Raw genomic sequence first — 18080 nt, forward strand, 5'->3', positions numbered from 1 at the left:
GCTACAAAGTCATAATTATGAAATAAAGTCATAATGATTAATTATCAGATAAAAAGATGATGAGATAACAAGTCATAATTCTGAGCTACAAAGTCGAAATTGTCAGATAAAGTCATAATTATGAGATAACAAGTCATAATTATGAGATAACAAGTCATAACTATGAGATACAAAGTCGAAATTGTCAGATAAAGTCATAATTATGAGATAACAAGTCATAACTATGAGATAACAAGTCATAATTATGAGATAACAAGTCATAACTATGAGATACAAAGTCATAATTATGAGATACAAAGTCTAAATTATGAGATACAAAGTCATACTTGTGAGATCAAAAGTAAAGATTTTTAAATAAAAAGTTTAAATTGTGAGATAACAAGTCATAATTTACGAGATCAAAAGTAATAATTATGAGATACAAATTCAAAATGATGAGATAAAAAAGTTATAATTTTACATCAAATCATACATGGTTGTCAATGCAGCGAGCAGCCGTTGTTTTTATCTGTTTCCAGTAAAACAAATGTTTTCACACTGAGGGAGTTATTGAACTGAGTCAAGGGAATAAATACGTCCCAATGGTAAGTCCTAATTATGAGATATACAGTCAAAATGATGACATAAAGTAATAATTATGAGATTAAAGTCAAAATTCTAAGATAAAATAATTATTATGAGATCAAAAGCAATAATTATGATAAACAAAGTCATATTTATGAGATACAAAGTCGAAATTCTCATCAAAAAGTAATAACTTCGATTCACAACTCATAGTTATAATTTATCATGGGGATATATTTATTGTACGGCTAAGTTTACGGCTATCTTTGGGCTTACTTGCCATCCAGGTTGTCCATGAATCGTGGTTGTGTCTGGACAGGCCATGCCTCCTGCCTCCTGTCTCCTGCCTCCTGTCTCCTGCCTCCTGTCTCCTGCCTCCTGCCTCCTGTCTCCTGCCTCCTGCCTCCTGCCTCCTGCCTCTTGCCTCCTGTCTCCTGCCTCCTGCCTCCCGCATCCTGCTGAAGCCCACCTTTCTCCATTTCCTTCTGTATAAATTAATGCACCATTAATGCACATTACTAACATACTTTACTCCTTTTCCAGAGTCTTTGTCGTGGTTATATCTGGACCCTGGACCCAACACCTACTGCTATTATTATTATATTGCCGATACCTTTTATTATCACTATTATTCTACACTGTTACAGTTGTTTTTGGTATAGTTGTAACTTCTTCAGCAAGTGTATGAATCATTTCTGTCATATGCATTTAATGTGTTGTAACTGTTATGTTGTTCATTCTGGTCACGTGACATCGAGTTGTTCCTGATCCTATGCGAGGTCCTGGGACAGAGGGTGTCGTATGTGTACAGACTGTAAAGCCTTTTGGGCGAGACTAAATATATTGAATTTAATCTTATTTATATTTGTCTCGTACGGGCTTCCAAACTTACACATAACCTCCACCATCGAGTGATTTAATCGGGTTAATTCCCTGTAAAAAAAAAAGAACTGTAGCAGTAAAGATCCGGTTCGATAACTACATATCGATTAATATGAGTAAAAATCTGACAGCCGGCGGTGAAGCCGCTCTCCGCTGCGCATGCGCGTCACCAACTCTCAACTCGCAGCAGAAAAAAAGTTGTATCCCGTGACGTCGCGGCTCGTCCTCGCTGCACGTGCGCCAGGGGGCGGGGGGGAAGACGGATTCCGCAAAGCAGCAGCAGCAGCAGCGCGCGGACGGGCGGGCGGGCACTAACCGACGGGGCGACCCAGGGTCACAAAACAAGCGCACCAACTCTCTGAACAACCGCTTTTCTTTTCTTTTTTTTTTTTGTTGTTTTGTTTTTTTAGAGCTAACGAGAATAACGCAGGAGCTTAATAGCTAACCTGAAATGGCGACGGCCATATACTTGGAGCATTACCTCGACAGTGAGTACCCGGGGGATGAACCGCATTTATGTGGAAATTAAGAACGTCTCCCGTGTTTTGAGGCGCAGTTTTATTGCATCGACTCACTTTATTGCTTCGCAGCGCGTGAAGCAACGAGAGCTAGCCGTTACGTCACTAGCTCGCGAGCTAACTGGGTGACCTAAAAACCAAGCAACGGGTTTTTATAAGGGGGGGGGGGGTGGTAAAAATAATGTTGTTGTTATTAACGCTTTTTAAATGTGGTCTATTTTAGTGAAAACCTGCGTGGGTTAGCTAGCTTTCGGGCGGCCGGTAGCGCGCGTTTGCAACCTGTTGATAACCGCGTTAGCAGTTACGCGCCGAGGGGGGGAGGGGTTAGTAAAGTGCGTGTCCCCCCCCCCCCCCCCGTCCCCCCCCCCCCCGGATGCTTGAACGCGACACCTCTGAAACCATTAGCGTTAAACACTAATGAATTTACAAAGAGTGACACGTTTAATGTGCGTTTCGCAACTTTACACACACTTTTCTTTTTCTGTGCACATTTATAAACACATTACGCTGCTTTATGCCCTTATAGCAACAGTAAACATTGACAATGAGTTTACTTACAAGAGCTTTAAGCTCATATACAAAGGAACCACATGTAAACATTGGGTTTGGACAACAATATGGAGCTATATAATAATAAATTATATATATATATATATATATATATAATATATGCGCTTCTGATGTTTGAGGAGCGTTGGAACGTTTTAAGAGGAAAGTAAATAACTGTTTCCCCTTGTTTGTATTGATAGTGTGTTATGTACTAAATATACTCTCATTCTTGAGTGCATGTGTGTGTACGTGCATTCACGATATGCATGACAACTTAATTGCAAATTGCTGTCCCCTCACCCTGCTGTCAATTTCTTCTCTAGGTATTGAAAACCTACCATGTGAGCTGCAGAGAAACTTTACTTTGATGCGCGACCTGGACAATAGGACTGAAGGTGATCATGCAACCTCATAAAGCTAATATCATCCAAATGCATATATTGATTGAAACCCCCAGACTGGATTAGACCTCTTCTCAGGTCAGTCTGGGTGTGCACAGACTGAGCTTGATTGGCATCATCTTTTACAAGTTCATGAAGTTTGATGAGTTATTTACAGCATTCACCTAAACAGAGATCCTATATACCTTTTTTATGGCAGTTATAGGGATTTAGCACAATAGCACAGGTGTAACTAGCAGCATTGCCAGTGGCTCAGGTACCTGGCAAATTTACCCAAATTCTCATTTATCCCACTTGTGCATTTCATACATTATCAAAAAGTCTGCTGTGAAAGAATATTTCTCAGCTACGATAACTGAAAACATCGACGGATGTGTGCGACGATCAATTCTGGTTCTCCGTCGCTGTAATAATCGAGTTGTTGTGCAGAAAAGAAAGGAGAGATCGACAAACTGGCTGAAGAGTACATCGCGCAGGTGAAGAACCTGGCCTCGGAGCAGAGAGTGGAACACCTGCAGAAGATCCAGCACGCCTACAGCAAGTGCAAAGAGTTCAGCGATGACAAAGTTCAGCTTGCGATGCAGACATACGAAATGGTCAGTTTCCTGGGACTGCTTTTATAGATTAATTATTAGACAGGTTTAATAATGTCAACATGTTGGAAATGGACGTTACAGTGATAGTTCGGATGTTTTAAAGTGTGGTTGTATGTGGTTCTTCTCCAGAGTCTGTGGTTTTATTCGGGTTTTACGTGAAATCCATTTTTCCTGCAGGTGGACAAACACATCCGCCGGCTGGATGCAGATCTGGCTCGGTTTGAGAATGAGCTGAAAGAGAAACTGGATATGAGCGGCTACGAAAGTACAGAAGGAAGAGCCGTGAAGAGTAAGTCTCGTGTCCTTTCGCCGAAAGACGAAACAGATCGACACATTTTTACTAAACTGTTTTAAAACATTTCCCACAGAGGGTGAATCCCGGGGGCTGAGAGAGAAGCGGGCATCCAGAGGAAGAGCGAGGAAAGGTTCTGATGAAGATTCTCCCAAAAAGAAAAAGATAAAAAACAGGTATGTTTGTGCCGGTGGTTCCGTCACTAAATGACCCGTTCCTTAGTTTAATCATGCTTTATTCTAATGATGCTCTTTTGTACTTTACGTTGGACTTCTAGCCCCGACGTGAGCGACGCCCTCCTGCCGATGCAGCCGTCGGACGTCTTGGACATGCCGGTGGATCCCAACGAGCCGACGTACTGCCTGTGCCACCAGGTGTCGTATGGAGAGATGATTGGATGCGATAACCCAGACGTAAGTGTTTCTTTCTCGCCGTTGGAACCAGTTCGACCGCCCGGTTGTTCCTAATAACGACATTGTTCTGTCCCCTCCCCCCCAGTGTCCGATTGAGTGGTTTCACTTTGCGTGTGTTGATCTCGCCTCGAAACCCAAAGGAAAATGGTAAGAACTTTGAATTATTCTGCAGACACCTCATGATTACCTCATGATGTCCTTTAACATATTTCCGTCCTCACACCTCTCAGGTTTTGTCCGAGGTGCACCCAAGACAAGAAGAAGAAATGAGGGTTCTTGCTTTCAGAATTACGTGAAGGGTAACGAGGATATTCTTCCACTTGGACCCTATTTTAAGACCTTTTTGTGTCGACTAACGGAACGATGCACACGGTCTTAATTCGGAGATATGGTGTGACAACTTTTTCAGAACGAGGCTTCTCCTCGGTTATACACGATAACAAACGCACCCGATCGAGTTTTTTTCCAGAGGGTTCTTTCCATCATGTTGTCAAGACACTTAACAATAACAACAATAACACAAAGGCGTACATTGGCGGTGAGGACTTGCCCCCCCGAGCGAGGTCACTGCACCGTGTGCAGAGTTCTCCATCGATACTGAACCGGTTTCTAAATATCTTCTCCCCGTTAGTCAGAGACCAACACGTGAGAGGAAAAGAAGGTCCAGGTTGAAGAATACTGAAGTTACTCTTGAACTAATGATGTATGCATTGTTGTTGTAGTTAATAGTGTAATGTGTGTATAGATATCTATATATAGATATATGTATCTATATATAGATATGATATTCAGATTCTACAACTCTCCATGGACTTTGTGGGTCATACTGCTTATTTTTAATTTTTTTTAAAGGCCTAATCCGTAGTCCAGCTACACTTGTGGCCCCGTTATCTCTCCTCCCAATCAGAACATCCCTCCTTTTTAAAATCATGTATATTATCATCACTGGCATACTCACAAATCTTGGATTGGGGCTCGAGCTTACTTGAAATATATACATTTTATAAAAAGGGCTATATATATATATTTTTTTTTTAAAGAATCGACAGCCTGCTGAGAATTAACTACTTAAAAACACCTGACCAAATTAGTTTGGTGGTAAAAAGTAATTATGTGTCAGATTGTCAGTTAGCTACAAACATCAGCACTGCACAAAGGACTGCAAAGGATACCGGTGTAAACAGTGTTTTGATTATCTAAAAACAAGCAAAACAATGAACGTGTATTCTTTATTAATTTTCAAGGAACCTGTGACATGTTTGAATGTATTTTGGTACTAATGGTCAGTCAGTCGGTGTCTCTCGTCAACTGAATGAGGTATTTAAGCACTTTGAATAAAATGTCCCCCTGAAGAGGTTTTATGATGTAGTTTAGCTCCTTTAAAGCTCTGCCACAGCGCATCACTTCAAACCATACGGAATATATAATACACACATTTATCTTTGTATGATATCAAACAATATTTTGTGGCCAATTTTTCTCCAAAAGATATATATGTTGTATTGCTTATTGGTGTACACTCAAATTTTATTTAATAGGATTTTACTATCTTTTCCTATTCAACTGTGAATAATACGTTCAGTGTAAAGCCACAAAATAATCGAGCCAAAGTCTTTGTATTTTGTAAAATTCAGTATTTTATAACAAATAAATATTCACTATTATTCATGCGTTATTTCAATCAGACGTTTTTTTTTAAATGAACTGTTTGGTGTGGTTTTTTAAGATGTCCTTAAAGCCCAAATGGGACCTCGTGTTTATTGCTGCAGTTATTTAGGAACTTTAATCTCTTTCTGTAGTACCAGAATGCACTTTCCCTCATATCCAAAACTCTTCGTGCCATTTTATTATGTTTTAATTAAGACGATTTAACTCTTCTTACGTCCGTCAAGCAGCAAATTTAACCTTCGTGGAGGTTCACTTTGTTGAAACCGTTTCAGTTCAATTTAAAAAAGGGATTGTGTGCGCTTTAGTCCACAGATGTTGAATCGTATCGGTGTTTATAATATCCAAGCCACTCTTATCGATTGTGAATGAGGTGGGCAGAATATTATCGCTTTAATTAGCTGACAAAAGTTCACAAGTTCACGGAGTCAACCCTGAAAAGAACCGCCCGACATCAGCATCACTTTAGATGGACGCTTGAGCGGAGTCAGATCTTTGAGTTTTAAAATCCATCGTCGGACTCTTCGTCCCAGCTGCACTTCCCTTGCGCGGTCTTGTCGAAATCCTGCTCCACGTCGTAGACAAAGTCGGGGTCGTCTTTGCGCCGCCGGTTCCTCTCGAACAGTTCGTCCATTTGGCCCTTCTTGCGGGCCAGCCCGTCGTCGTCCAGTTTGTTCAGGTCCTCGTCGGGGTCCAGGCGGAAGGAGGCCAGGCTGCGCTCCAGACTGAGGCCCTCCATGTGGTCTCGGAGGATGAGGTGAAGCTTCTCCAGCTGGCTCTGGGGCACGCCCTCCAGGTAGTCCCTGTGCCGAGGGTGGTTCTTCAGCCTCTCCGCTGCCATGCTGTAGTCTGGAGGTAAAGGAGAGATGGGAGTCAAGGTTCAACGGGGTCAGATTAGCCACCTGTAGGGTGACCCTGTTCCTGTTCCAGAGTGCCAATCAAGTGTTCTTTTAGTTTGAGGACATTTGATATAATATAAACTGAAACAATTAAGGCTTTTGATGTGGTTCATACACATGAAGGACCCTCTCTGAAGCCATTATCCTCGCAGTTTGCATCGTGTTATATAGTTGTGCATATTATTCCTACAAACTAATTGCCAAGTTGCACATCCCCGGCGAGACGAATGGAACAAAAACAGTAGTGTAAACAAACAAAAACAATTTCGGCAGTAGAGATTTTAACTGAACCAACATCTGAAGAGGTTAAAATTAATTAATAAAAAATCGTCTCGCCTTACCAGAATATTTGGAGAAGTTCCGCACGGGTATGATTCTCTTTCGGACGCGTTTCGTGTCCTTGTGTTCGTAGATTAAAACCAGAGACGGAGGACTGAACTGGACTCCGCATCGCTTTGCCTCGAAACTCATCCTCCGGTCACCGTCTAGGTTCAACTGGAGTTCAGTAAAACATTTTTAACCGTCATAATTACTATACTACATTTTATAAATGCGTTTTGACAAGCGAGCTACAGGGGACGACGCGATGCCTGAGATCGATCCTGGATTTATACGTCTTGGACAACGCCTGTTTATATTTATTGTAAATATTTTTTAAAGTTATATTATTTTACTCAAGATTATAGATATTATAGATATATGTGTGTCTAACCACCGTCCGGTTTTATACGTAATTAAAGCATCAGCGCGATCCCACTATTTTGTATTTCTAGTCAGGCGCTATCGCAGCATTCATAAAAGTACAACGGGGTCCTTCAACGTTCATTTCCGTAAACAGAGCTATGAGCAGCTAGCTACGTACACACAGGAAGTAACACGCTTTTTGGTGTTCACCGACACTATTTTTGATGTATTTTGTACTTTTTACTGTTTTCGCGTGTTTATCGACATGTCATTGTTTTATCCAAAAAGGTAAAGTAACATTTTATATTGGCTAAAACAGATAAACACTAAGTAGTTGTGTTTCACCAAGACTTTCATCCTAATTTAGGTTAATAAGTTTCTGTCTTTATTTTTTTTTTTCTGGCTGAGGACAGAAAGCACCCTCTTAAAGAAGTGTCATGAAAGATTGCGTTTATAATTAAGTGTCATCAGTTTCTTGGGTGGAAATTAAGTTACAACAAAAGCTAACATCTTTATATTTGATTTTTAATAAACCTTTAGTGGCATCCACATTTGTTGTTGAATCAGACCTAAAAAAAAAAAAGAATGTCTGCCATAGATATATTTACTTCAGATGTCATTTTAAAGTCTTATCTGTCAAGTCTTCTCTTGATCAATACAACCTAAATATGTTTGCAGATGTGAAGAAGGACGAGAGCCACTGCGGCCTCCTAAAGCAGTGGCTTGAATCCTCCCTAGTTTCAGTGGAGCTCACCAAGACGGGTTTTCACAGGTATTTTTTTTGGTGTATTTTCCAACACCGAACAAAAAACGTCTTCAAGTCTCCTCGTGAGTGATTTTTTCGTGTGATTCAGGGAAGTGGTCACCACCGTTGAGCTCGGCCCAGGTGTGCTCAGTGGGGTCAGAGTCGTGCTGGTTCAAAGGTGGCCCAGAGGCGTCTACGTGGATCCGTACCAACTTGCATCCTTGAGTGAACAAAGCAATTGGCAGGTAAGACTAACTCTTGTCAGGCCTGCCGAGAAACTGAAGCCAAAGCAAAGCCCGTACATTCATGTTCACTGTGTGTTTGTTGTATTGACGTATGTATTCCCCTCTGTAAGATATTAATAGATTCAGCCATTGACCTAGAGGTGCCTGCTCACAAGACCGAGGGATTTGTCACATATGTGTATCCCGCCCTTGACGGACCAACTCCTAGACTGAAAGTAACAATTCCCGTTCACGGTCGCTACCACGAGCCTTCTTATGACGGCGAAACGTTCGCATCGGTCGAATTAGAACATCCAGAGCTGCTGCTGCGGACTGAAAAATGTAAGCGGTTGATTTTTATCTTCTCACAAACTATATAAATATATGTTTTAATAGTTTTTTAAAATATATTTTTGTTGAGAATATACAAATATCTTATATTGTTTAAAACAATAACTGGACTGCTATGGGTCCTTTGTCAGAAACAATGGATGAAACATTTTTGCTGAGGGAGACAGAAAATTAAGTGATTGTTTGTAGGGCTGCAACTAACGATTATTTTTTTTATCGATTAATCTGCTGATTTATTTTATAGATTTAACTCAATACCATTTATTTTGTACAGAGAAAAGTGAGCAATCACCAATTTTGAGTAGCTGAAAACAGCATTTTCTGCCAATTATGCATAATAAATGACTGTTTGGATTATTATCATCTATATAATATGATTTATTATTATTATTAGTAATTATTGTCAAAATCGTTGCCGCTCTAATCGTCTGTTCTTTGAACTTCTTCCTTCCTTCCTTCTAGGTTCGCAGCTCAACAGCGTGGCGCCTCATACGGTCGTGGACGCCCCCTGTACTCACGACAATTCGAGCACGTGTCCGTGGGTTAAACTCCAGCATCAGGTGGTTCTATATGAATCTTCTTCTTTTTTTTTTTAATGGTAAGATGTGTTGCTTTTCTTTTTCATCACTCAAAACTCCTCTTGCGTCCCGTAGGAGCGAGGCCCCGCGGGGGTTCAGTTTCCAGTGGGCGACGGGTCTTTGGTGACGCCTGTGTGCGGTGGAACCCTCCTGGTCACGATGCTCTGCTGCGCGGCTCTGTCCAAACACATGTGGGAACACCGCATCATTTAAACAGCGACAACGTACCGCTCATCTAACAGTTCACGGTCCCGTAGTTCTCCAGTTCGGTCTGATTCCAGGAGCGTCCACTGTGGTCCAAGTATTTTTTTAGATAAAACATCAAAAGGCCATAAAGAAAATAACACTACACAGACTTTTACATGCACAGACCGAAAAGTTCAGATGTATATGAATCCTTTTGAAATGAGAACTATAAAGAACAACTTAATAAGGAGTGACACAAACATTACATCAGTCTAGGTTTCTAAATTAATGAGGTTCATGGAACAGGCCTCAGTTACTGTAAATAAACATCTGTGATTGAGCCAAATGGCTGTGAAAGATTTTTTCTCCTGTTCTATTCAGAAGTAGAAAAATAACCCAAGACTATTTTTATCGTTTTACTTTACTTTGTGTATTTTTCTTTATAAAAAAATATAACTAAAAGCAGTCGCTGCAACAACATCTCAATATAATTAGATATAAAAGGAAAAAAATATATATTTTTTTTTTAAAAGAATATTTCATTCACACATGTACACTTTTTAAAAAGCTTTTTGTACAGTAAACTTACGAACATCTCTCAAATCATATTTACACTCATGTATTGAAAACAACCATCGTACACAGTCTTGTAGTGACTTTGTACATTGTTTGCATTATTCTATGATATACCAAATCATTCAATTTCATGACATGAGATTTTACAAACAATGGATTTTTGTGCTCATAGTAACTTCTTGGTAGCCTTATTCATGATACGTATTGCTCGTTTTGGTAACAGGACTGTTGTATTTATAAATGTTTTATAGGTTGACCGCCACACACTAAGATATATTGTATAAGGAAGTATATATAGTGGGCAATAAATGATATGCAAGGCCTTGTTTTTTAATTGAGCAAGAAGGGATTTTGGTCTATAATTATCAATTTAATGTGTCTCCATCTTCAAATGTAATTATTGTAGAACTCCGTTAAATTGTAATGAAAATAAGAAAGAAATACTATTACAATATCTAATTGAAAAATGAAGCTGTATAGAAGAAAAATCCAATAAAAATATGAAATAAAATGCTGTAAAAAAATATGTGCAATATATCTGAATTATTATCGAGGAGACCACAACGTGCATATAAATATGAGCCTCTTTCCAAACGTTCACACTTTTTAGCTCAAAGACCAACAGAAGCTTTTATTCTGAAAAGTGTATTTATGAGCTCAGCGCGCAGACTTCCGCTTCCGCTTCGCCATAACGGAAATTACCCAATGGGCCGATAGAAGATAGAAGAAAAGTTGCCCTTTGTAAATAGTTTGTGGCCACATTTTTTAATTTAAATTAAAACATATATATTTGTACACTCCCTCGCTTGTTCCCGTTGCCTGGCAACGGAGGAAGTACTGGTTTTCAACGGTTTCTACAAACGTTTTCCAAACCGTCGAGGATCGTCTCGTGAAGTTCTGTTGAAGTTGTAACCGGTGAGCTCCGCTCGTCCGTTAAGACAATAATAAAGAGAAACACTACTTATGGATGTTTTTAAGAAGAAGTCCTCTCTGGGTTGTTTTAAAAATCACCTTCTCGACGACGTCAAAGTTGTCGCGAAGGAAACCGGCAACTTTTGGTTGCCCGGCTAGTTAGCTTTAGCTTCAGTAGCTTGTTAGCGTTAGCTTCTAGCTAGGTAGCTAGCTAGCGTAGCCGCCCCTGTTGTTCACTCTTTTTTGTTTTATTCTTTGACGTAAATACCGTTAAATGAGGGATTAAAGGGCTGAACGTCGATGTGAATAAAATATTTAAATATATAGAATGTGTCGAATTAACCTGAATCAAAAAGAAAGCTGTGTAAAAGGGAAATACAATGAAAATATAAGAAATGCTAAAGTAAATGTGTAAAATCTATCTGAATTAATATATCAAATGGCTGTAAACAATGAAAAATAAAATGAAATGCTAAAAAATCTGAATTCAAAAGAAAGCTGTATAGAAGGAATATAAAAGGAAAATGCTATAAAAGATTTCTATAGAAGGTTAGAATTATTGATGCATCCACTCATAATTATAAAGGTGGAGTTAATTGTAACTAATTCATATACTGCATGGTTTCTTAAATTCATAATACAAAACATATTTTTTTATTTGAGTCGTATGTTTGCGGTAAATAATCAGAATTTGCAAAGTAACTAATATTGCCAAATGTGTGTAATATAGTAAAAAGCACAATATTTCCCTCTGAAATGTTGTGGAATTGAGGTATATAATAGCATAAGATGGACAAACTCAAATACAGTACAATTACCTCAAATTTCTAGTCCGGCTCTTGCTTGAGTAACTGGTGGTCACCGATCACTAAACCCAGCTTTACGTAACACTATCCGGCTTCAATACAACACGTCACCACCTTGTTGCCTCTCCACATTCTGCTGTATTTGTAGACTTTTATGTTTAATGTCTGCTTTTTCTTCCAGGTACCACTCGGTGCTTCTTTTTCATTCTCGGCCACATCTTCCTGTGAGCGCATGAGCGCGCCCGTGCCTCGAGCTGATGTGAGCGCCGCCTCGCTCCCTCTCCGTTTTGCCATCCTCGCACCAGCCACTCCCACAACGAACCTCCAGTGATGTGTGACAACGGAGACCCCGAGGATAAACCCCCCGCCCCCCCGGTGAGGATGAGCAGCACCATCTTCAGCACCGGCTCCGGCAAAGACTCCCTCTCGGCCAACCACAGCTCTAAACCCCTGCCCTCTGTGCCTGAGGAGAGGAAACCCCGCAACAAGATCATCTCAATCTTCTCTGGCGCTGAAAAGGGTGAGATTGGTAGAAAGATTTTTAACACTTAAAAGTGCACTATCGTGTCAAATTGGGCATTGGTCATTTACATTTTTTGGGGTTACTTTTAAGGTGGTAGAAAGAAAGATCGAGACAAAGAGCGACCGGAGATCTCGCCACCGTCAGATTTTGAACACACCATCCATGTTGGGTTTGACGCCGTCACCGGGGAGTTCACCGTGAGTTTTTGGTTGTTCTCTCAAACACTCGTGTAGTTCTTTTTTGTCTACTCTGCACCATTCTGACACCACGCCGTCATCGTCGTACACAGGGCATGCCGGAGCAATGGGCTCGGCTACTCCAGACCTCCAACATCACCAAGTCGGAGCAGAAGAAAAACCCGCAGGCCGTGCTCGCCGCCCTGAAGTTCTACGACTCCACGGGCAACGGCCGCCAGAAGTACCTCAGCTTCTCCTCTTCCGGTGAGTCTCGAGGTTCAAGTCAGACGTTTCCTGCACGAGAAAATATGCATTCATGTCGAGCTGTTCGATTCAAATTATACTTCACCCCTTTGTCTTCAAGTAGATACAAAGAAATGTCTTTCCTCGGGAAGAGGAATTCAATCAATATTATCTCTGAGTAGAACAATGAGTAATGAGTAAGCCTCTGAAATAAAACCCTTTGAGAACACTGACGTTTAAAAGTGTGTAACCTCCTGCCACCGACGCTTCATTGAGTCCAGTCGGGTCAGAGAGGACGACTCTATGACTCAGCTTTTAGGCTTTTAGGTTCAAGAAAGTCGAGAAGGTCGGACTCTGTTTTGTACACAAAAACAGAGTCCGACCGAGACGGACGATTGAAAGAGCAGAAAGAGACAAAAAGTTGAGTGAAGACTGTAAGAAATCTGCAGTTATTGGGAAAAGAAACTGTAAACTTAGCATCCAAATGTGTGCAGATTGAGATCAGAACCGCTTCTCGGTGGTTAATCGTTGACGCCTTTTAACTTTTAAACGGCAGTGTGTTTTTAATCTGTGACGACAAGAACTTATAAAACATCTTTTTGTTTCTGCCCTCTTTGTTTTGTGTTTTATTCACAGAAAAAGACGCATTCACTCCGGGACCTCAGTCTGTAAGTATTCACACACGAGACGCTCGTTGGTTTTTAATATTTTTCTGTCTTCTAAAAGAACGAACAACCTTTTTTCCTTTCCCTCTAAATCAGCCCGTCAAAAAAGGCACCGAACCGTCTTCTCCAAATATCAAAGACATCGACGACGACGACGACGATGACGACGACGACGAAGATGAAGCTCCTCCCCCGATTGTGGCGCCGAGACCGGAGTACACAAAGAGCGTGAGTCGCCTCGACGGCGTCGTGGTCGTCTTTTCGTTCTCCGATCCGTTGCTCGTGTATCGCAATCTGGGGCCGTCTCTGCGAACTCGAAATGTATTTATCCATTTGTTTGTTTGTTGTTGTTGTACAGGTGTACACTCGGTCTGTTATCGACCCCATCCCGGCTCCGAGCGCGTGTCCGGACGGAGACGCCGCCTCCAAGGCGGCGGCGGACCGACAGAAGAAGAAGGGCAAGATGACGGACGAGGAGATCATGGACAAACTGAGTAAGTGACCGTTGGTTTCAGGAGGACGGACGTTTTAAATCCTCGCCTGTTGCATTTATCTGTCGCTGCGTTGTTGTGAATGTTGTATATTTATTATTATTTATTGTACAGGATCGATAGTCAGCATCGGAGATCCCAAGAAGAAGTACACCAGATATGAAAAGATCGGCCAGGGGTGAGTGCACCCGAACATGTGACAGGATTAATGTTTTTATGTGAACTACCATCATGAATATAGCTTTTATGATCATAATAATAATAATAATAATAGGGCCTTCTTTCTCAACTAAATCTCTTATTTTTCTCTTTGTTTACTTAAACTTCCGTCCACGATGTGTTCACATTCTCACTTCTTCCTCTTACTTCTTCCTCTTAGTGCTATTTATTTAATTCATAGATTAGTTTTTGTTGTGAGTCGGCCGACTAAAAACTCGACGGCAGCGTCTCTTTACGGAAGTCGTGACCCGGTTTACTTAATGCGAGCACATTCACAAAGGGACTATTTTCTGTCTACCAAAACTACGGCCGCGTCACACGTCCCACTCGTCTTGATCGGGAGGTGCTGCATTTCGGATACGAGGCCTAATTCTGAACTGTATTGTGTGTGTGTGTGTGATTGGCTCCTCCCATTTGTCCCGCAGGGCATCGGGAACCGTGTTCACCGCCATCGATGTCGCCACGGGACAGGAGGTAAAGAGTGACGCAGCAGTGCATGTGAAGTAGTGGAGCGCAGGACGTAAACAAAACAATGAACAGCAAGTTGTAATTATGAGCCGGTGGTCAGTTAGACAGCAACGTCTATTTAAAGTTGGCCAACATCAGTCAGCGTGAGCTTTGAGTCGAGCTTTAAACGCTTTGCTTTAAGAGAGAAAAGCAGTTGAACGTGTATAAGTCATAAACCTATGCAGCCGCAATGACGACCAGAGGGAACGACATTAATAAATAAATAAATATATATTTGATATCTGCTCTCTCGCGCGTTCTTCTGACAGGTCGCCATCAAGCAGATCAACCTCCAGAAGCAGCCGAAGAAGGAGCTCATCATCAACGAGATCCTCGTGATGAAGGAGATGAAGAACCCGAACATCGTCAACTTTGTCGACAGGTGAGACCCGAAGTCCGAATAACCCGAGAGAGGTTGTTGCCACGACGACGCGGCAGCGTGTGACGTTGTGTGTGTTTGTGTCAGTTTCCTGATGGGGGAGGAGCTGTTCGTGGTGATGGAGTATCTGGCCGGCGGCTCGCTGACGGACGTGGTGACGGAGACCTGCATGGACGAGGCCCAGATAGCCGCCGTCTGCCGAGAGGTACGAGGTCGTTAGGTCGGAGGTCAACGTCACTCTTCACGAGGAGGAACACATCCCACCTTTTTAACGCTCAACGACGTCTCACTCCCCCCCGCTGTCTCTCTGTTCCTCGCAGTGTTTACAAGCGCTGGAGTTCCTGCACGCCAACCAGGTCATTCACCGAGACATCAAGAGCGACAACGTGTTGCTCGGGATGGACGGCTCCGTCAAGCTGAGTGAGTCCCGCCCCCCACGGCGTCCGGAGCCGCCTGTCAATCTCACATTTCCCCTCCCTAACTCCCGTGTTTCGCTCCCCCCGCAGCCGACTTCGGCTTCTGCGCCCAGATCACGCCGGAGCAGAGCAAGCGCAGCACCATGGTGGGCACGCCGTACTGGATGGCGCCGGAGGTGGTGACCAGGAAGGCCTACGGGCCCAAAGTGGACATCTGGTCTCTGGGCATCATGGCCATCGAGATGGTCGAGGGAGAGCCGCCCTACCTGAACGAGAACCCGCTACGAGTGAGCGAAAGCACTTTCAACCCGTCTGGTTATTTCACTTCCATCATATTTGACATTCAACTCTCACAATTCCAATGCGTAGGGCATTTAATTTGAATTATTTTATCTTGGAAGTTCAATCTGAGCTCCTGAAATAAGTCAAAATACAGACACTTTAAAACAATAGCAGAACTGATGTTGGATTAATAGATTAGACTAGATATATACTTTATACATTTTTTTGTAGCAGCAGCAAACATTCTTCATCAAATAAAATATATATACATATTAAATTTAAGGTAGTTTGATACTGTGGAAAGTGGCAAGTATTATAAATATTATAGAGTATATTTTAGAGCAGTTTTAAGAAGGGGACATTCTTACTTTATTAATCATTTATATACTTCTTCTTCTCGGGAAGTTAAACATATTTTCCTCGTCGCCATAATTCTCTTCTCTAGTTTACATGTTGATGTTTGTCTCCTTCAAACAACCGTAAAAGCTTCTTCTTTTGTCCTTCACCCGTTGGACTTGACTGCTTCACTGTAAAAACTACATTTCATCGTTCCCCCTCTCTCTCGCTCTCTCTCTCTCTCTCCCTCTCTCTCTCTCTCCCCCTCTCTCTCCCTCTCTCTCCCCCTCTCTCGTCTCCCTCCGCTCGGCAGGCTTTATACCTGATCGCCACCAACGGCACACCTGAGCTCCAGAACCCGGAGAAGCTGTCTCCGGTCTTCAGGGACTTCCTCAACCGTTGCTTGGAGATGGACGTGGAGAAAAGAGGCGGAGGCAAAGAGCTGCTGCAGGTGAAGAGAAAAAGAAAAAAAACCTCTTCATTGATGTTTCTTGTGTTTTGATTTTTTAAAATTTTCTTTTAAAGTGCACTTTATTAAAATGTCTTCCTCCTCGATCTCCAGCATCCGTTCCTGAAGCTGGCGAAGCCGCTCTCCAGCCTCACGCCGCTCATCCTGGCAGCCAAGGAGGCCATGAAGGGCAACCGCTGAGCCGAGCGCCTCACTGCTGTGCACGGGACACGTGCACGCCGCTGAGCCGAGCGCCTCACTGCTGTGCACGGGACACGTGCACGCCGCTGAGCCGAGCGCCTCACTGCTGTGCACGGGACACGTGCACGCCGCTGAGCCGAGCGCCTCACTGCTGTGCACGGGACACGTGCACGCCATTTTTAGATTTGTTTGTTTCTTTGGTGCCAGACAATAAGGCCGAGAGGGACTCTCGCCGCTCTTGATGCACCAGCCTTAAAAAAAAAAAAAATGTTTTAAATGTTTTAAATAATTTTTTTAAAAGCCCTGAGAAAACCTCACTGTGAAGAAGACCAAAAACAACAACAAACTAGATAAATAAATAAACTCCACCGCTGTCAACGTCAACAATTCTCACTCGGATGTCAGAAGACAAAATAAAGAGCTTAGTTTCCTGTCGTTGGAACAAGTCCGTGTTCGAGCTCGGCTCGTTTTTTTAAAATTTTGAAGTGAAGAAGATGCCTTTTTTTTCTCTACTTCAGTTTTTTAATCAACTGCCTTAAACAAATGCAAAACGTTGCCTAATGTATTTGTTGATCGTGTCGATTGTTTCTCTCCCCGTGATTTTTACTACCTTTGTAATTTACCTTTTTTCAGCGTCTTAGTTTATTTTGATACTTGAATCTCTTTTTCCTTCATTCAATGAAAACTCTTTTGCTATTTCCACATCGTGTTTTATGGACAATTTCTCCGTTTTTTAAATTTTTTTATAGGAAACATTTCCGTACATTCGTCATCATGAACACACTTGACGGACCTACTGTACCCCCCCCCCCCCCCTCCCCCTCCCCCTCCCCTATCATTAGTCCCCAGATACCAGAGGTGCACCTTACAGGCAAAAATAAAAAAATGTTAGATTGACAGGGTTTATACTTTTATTTCTCTATTGTTATTAAAACATGAGTATTGTATGTTGAGCTCTGTCCTTTTGTTTTCCTCTAGACTAAACAGATGTGCTTCTCGTGTGTATATTGTGTACTTGATGTTTAGTTTGATTTTCTTTTCTTCTTTTAAAGTGTTCGTATCGTAGTGTTTAGCTGTTGAAGGCTGATGAAGACATTTCTTCTTCTGGAACGACTTAACAACCTTGTTGTCTGCGCACTCAAATAAACTGTTATTGTAATTGTTGTGCAGTAATATCTCCTTCTTTTATAACACAAATATGATATTAGCAATGTAAGCGTTACATTAATAACCATTTATAGCTATACAGTGTTTGAAGTGGAACCAATATTTATTATTAGTTATCGCTGTATGCTTTTATTCTCTACAGGAAGTGCAGATATAAATTTAGGGTGTAAGCGACAGAGCGCGAGG

At 41.8% G+C, this 18080-nt stretch overlaps 4 protein-coding genes across 4 annotated transcripts; 3 read left to right on the plus strand and 1 right to left on the minus strand.

The window, feature by feature from the left end:
• The first annotated feature begins 1677 nt into the window (after window positions 1-1677).
• ing5a (inhibitor of growth family, member 5a) lies at window positions 1678-5879 on the plus strand. The gene is made up of 8 exons (XM_034530493.1): window positions 1678-1934; window positions 2837-2908; window positions 3344-3510; window positions 3688-3799; window positions 3879-3978; window positions 4080-4215; window positions 4301-4362; window positions 4446-5879. Exons 1-8 carry the CDS (start codon window positions 1898-1900, stop codon window positions 4483-4485), a joined length of 726 nt encoding a protein of 241 aa, XP_034386384.1. The 5' UTR covers window positions 1678-1897; the 3' UTR covers window positions 4486-5879.
• On the minus strand, window positions 5431-7400 carry cep19 (centrosomal protein 19). Its single transcript, XM_034530495.1, has 2 exons — window positions 7121-7400; window positions 5431-6729 (listed from the first exon to the last, which is right to left on the minus strand). The coding sequence occupies exons 1-2, from the start codon at window positions 7248-7250 to the stop codon at window positions 6383-6385; spliced, it is 477 nt and encodes a 158-aa protein (XP_034386386.1). The 5' UTR covers window positions 7251-7400; the 3' UTR covers window positions 5431-6382.
• A 111-nt stretch (window positions 7401-7511) lies between these two features.
• On the plus strand, window positions 7512-9888 carry pigx (phosphatidylinositol glycan anchor biosynthesis, class X). Its single transcript, XM_034530489.1, has 6 exons — window positions 7512-7751; window positions 8142-8235; window positions 8318-8453; window positions 8564-8774; window positions 9246-9343; window positions 9437-9888. Exons 1-6 carry the CDS (start codon window positions 7688-7690, stop codon window positions 9572-9574), a joined length of 741 nt encoding a protein of 246 aa, XP_034386380.1. The 5' UTR covers window positions 7512-7687; the 3' UTR covers window positions 9575-9888.
• Window positions 9889-10776: 888 nt separating this feature from the next.
• Window positions 10777-17890, plus strand: pak2b (p21 protein (Cdc42/Rac)-activated kinase 2b). The gene is made up of 15 exons (XM_034530487.1): window positions 10777-11038; window positions 12023-12361; window positions 12455-12561; window positions 12654-12804; window positions 13420-13451; window positions 13545-13676; window positions 13807-13942; window positions 14054-14117; window positions 14584-14632; window positions 14935-15047; window positions 15132-15249; window positions 15365-15464; window positions 15551-15747; window positions 16392-16529; window positions 16641-17890. Exons 2-15 carry the CDS (start codon window positions 12172-12174, stop codon window positions 16725-16727), a joined length of 1614 nt encoding a protein of 537 aa, XP_034386378.1. The 5' UTR covers window positions 10777-11038; window positions 12023-12171; the 3' UTR covers window positions 16728-17890.
• Window positions 17891-18080: the final 190 nt, after the last annotated feature.

The sequence above is a fragment of the Cyclopterus lumpus genome, chromosome 4 (assembly GCF_009769545.1).
Source record: "Cyclopterus lumpus isolate fCycLum1 chromosome 4, fCycLum1.pri, whole genome shotgun sequence".
NCBI lineage: Eukaryota > Metazoa > Chordata > Actinopteri > Perciformes > Cyclopteridae > Cyclopterus > Cyclopterus lumpus.

Bases quoted from the DNA above. Each gene is read 5' to 3' on its own strand.
- ing5a (XM_034530493.1), top strand. From the start codon at position 1,898: ATGGCGACGGCCATATACTTGGAGCATTACCTCGACA. The intron at 3,979-4,079 runs GTATGTTTGTGC...TTGGACTTCTAG, and splicing joins AAGAAAAAGATAAAAAACAG to CCCCGACGTGAGCGACGCCC. The intron at 4,216-4,300 runs GTAAGTGTTTCT...CCTCCCCCCCAG, and splicing joins TTGGATGCGATAACCCAGAC to TGTCCGATTGAGTGGTTTCA.
- cep19 (XM_034530495.1), bottom strand. From the start codon at position 7,250: ATGAGTTTCGAGGCAAAGCGATGCGGAGTCCAGTTCAGTCCTCCGTCT. The intron at 6,730-7,120 runs GTAAGGCGAGAC...CTTTACCTCCAG, and splicing joins GAACTTCTCCAAATATTCTG to ACTACAGCATGGCAGCGGAG.
- pigx (XM_034530489.1), top strand. From the start codon at position 7,688: ATGTATTTTGTACTTTTTACTGTTTTCGCGTGTTTATCGACATGTCAT. The intron at 7,752-8,141 runs GTAAAGTAACAT...ATATGTTTGCAG, and splicing joins TCATTGTTTTATCCAAAAAG to ATGTGAAGAAGGACGAGAGC. The intron at 9,344-9,436 runs GTGGTTCTATAT...TGCGTCCCGTAG, and splicing joins GGGTTAAACTCCAGCATCAG to GAGCGAGGCCCCGCGGGGGT.
- pak2b (XM_034530487.1), top strand. From the start codon at position 12,172: ATGTGTGACAACGGAGACCCCGAGGATAAACCCCCCGCCCCCCCGGTG. The intron at 14,633-14,934 runs GTAAAGAGTGAC...TTCTTCTGACAG, and splicing joins ATGTCGCCACGGGACAGGAG to GTCGCCATCAAGCAGATCAA. The intron at 16,530-16,640 runs GTGAAGAGAAAA...CTCGATCTCCAG, and splicing joins GAGGCAAAGAGCTGCTGCAG to CATCCGTTCCTGAAGCTGGC.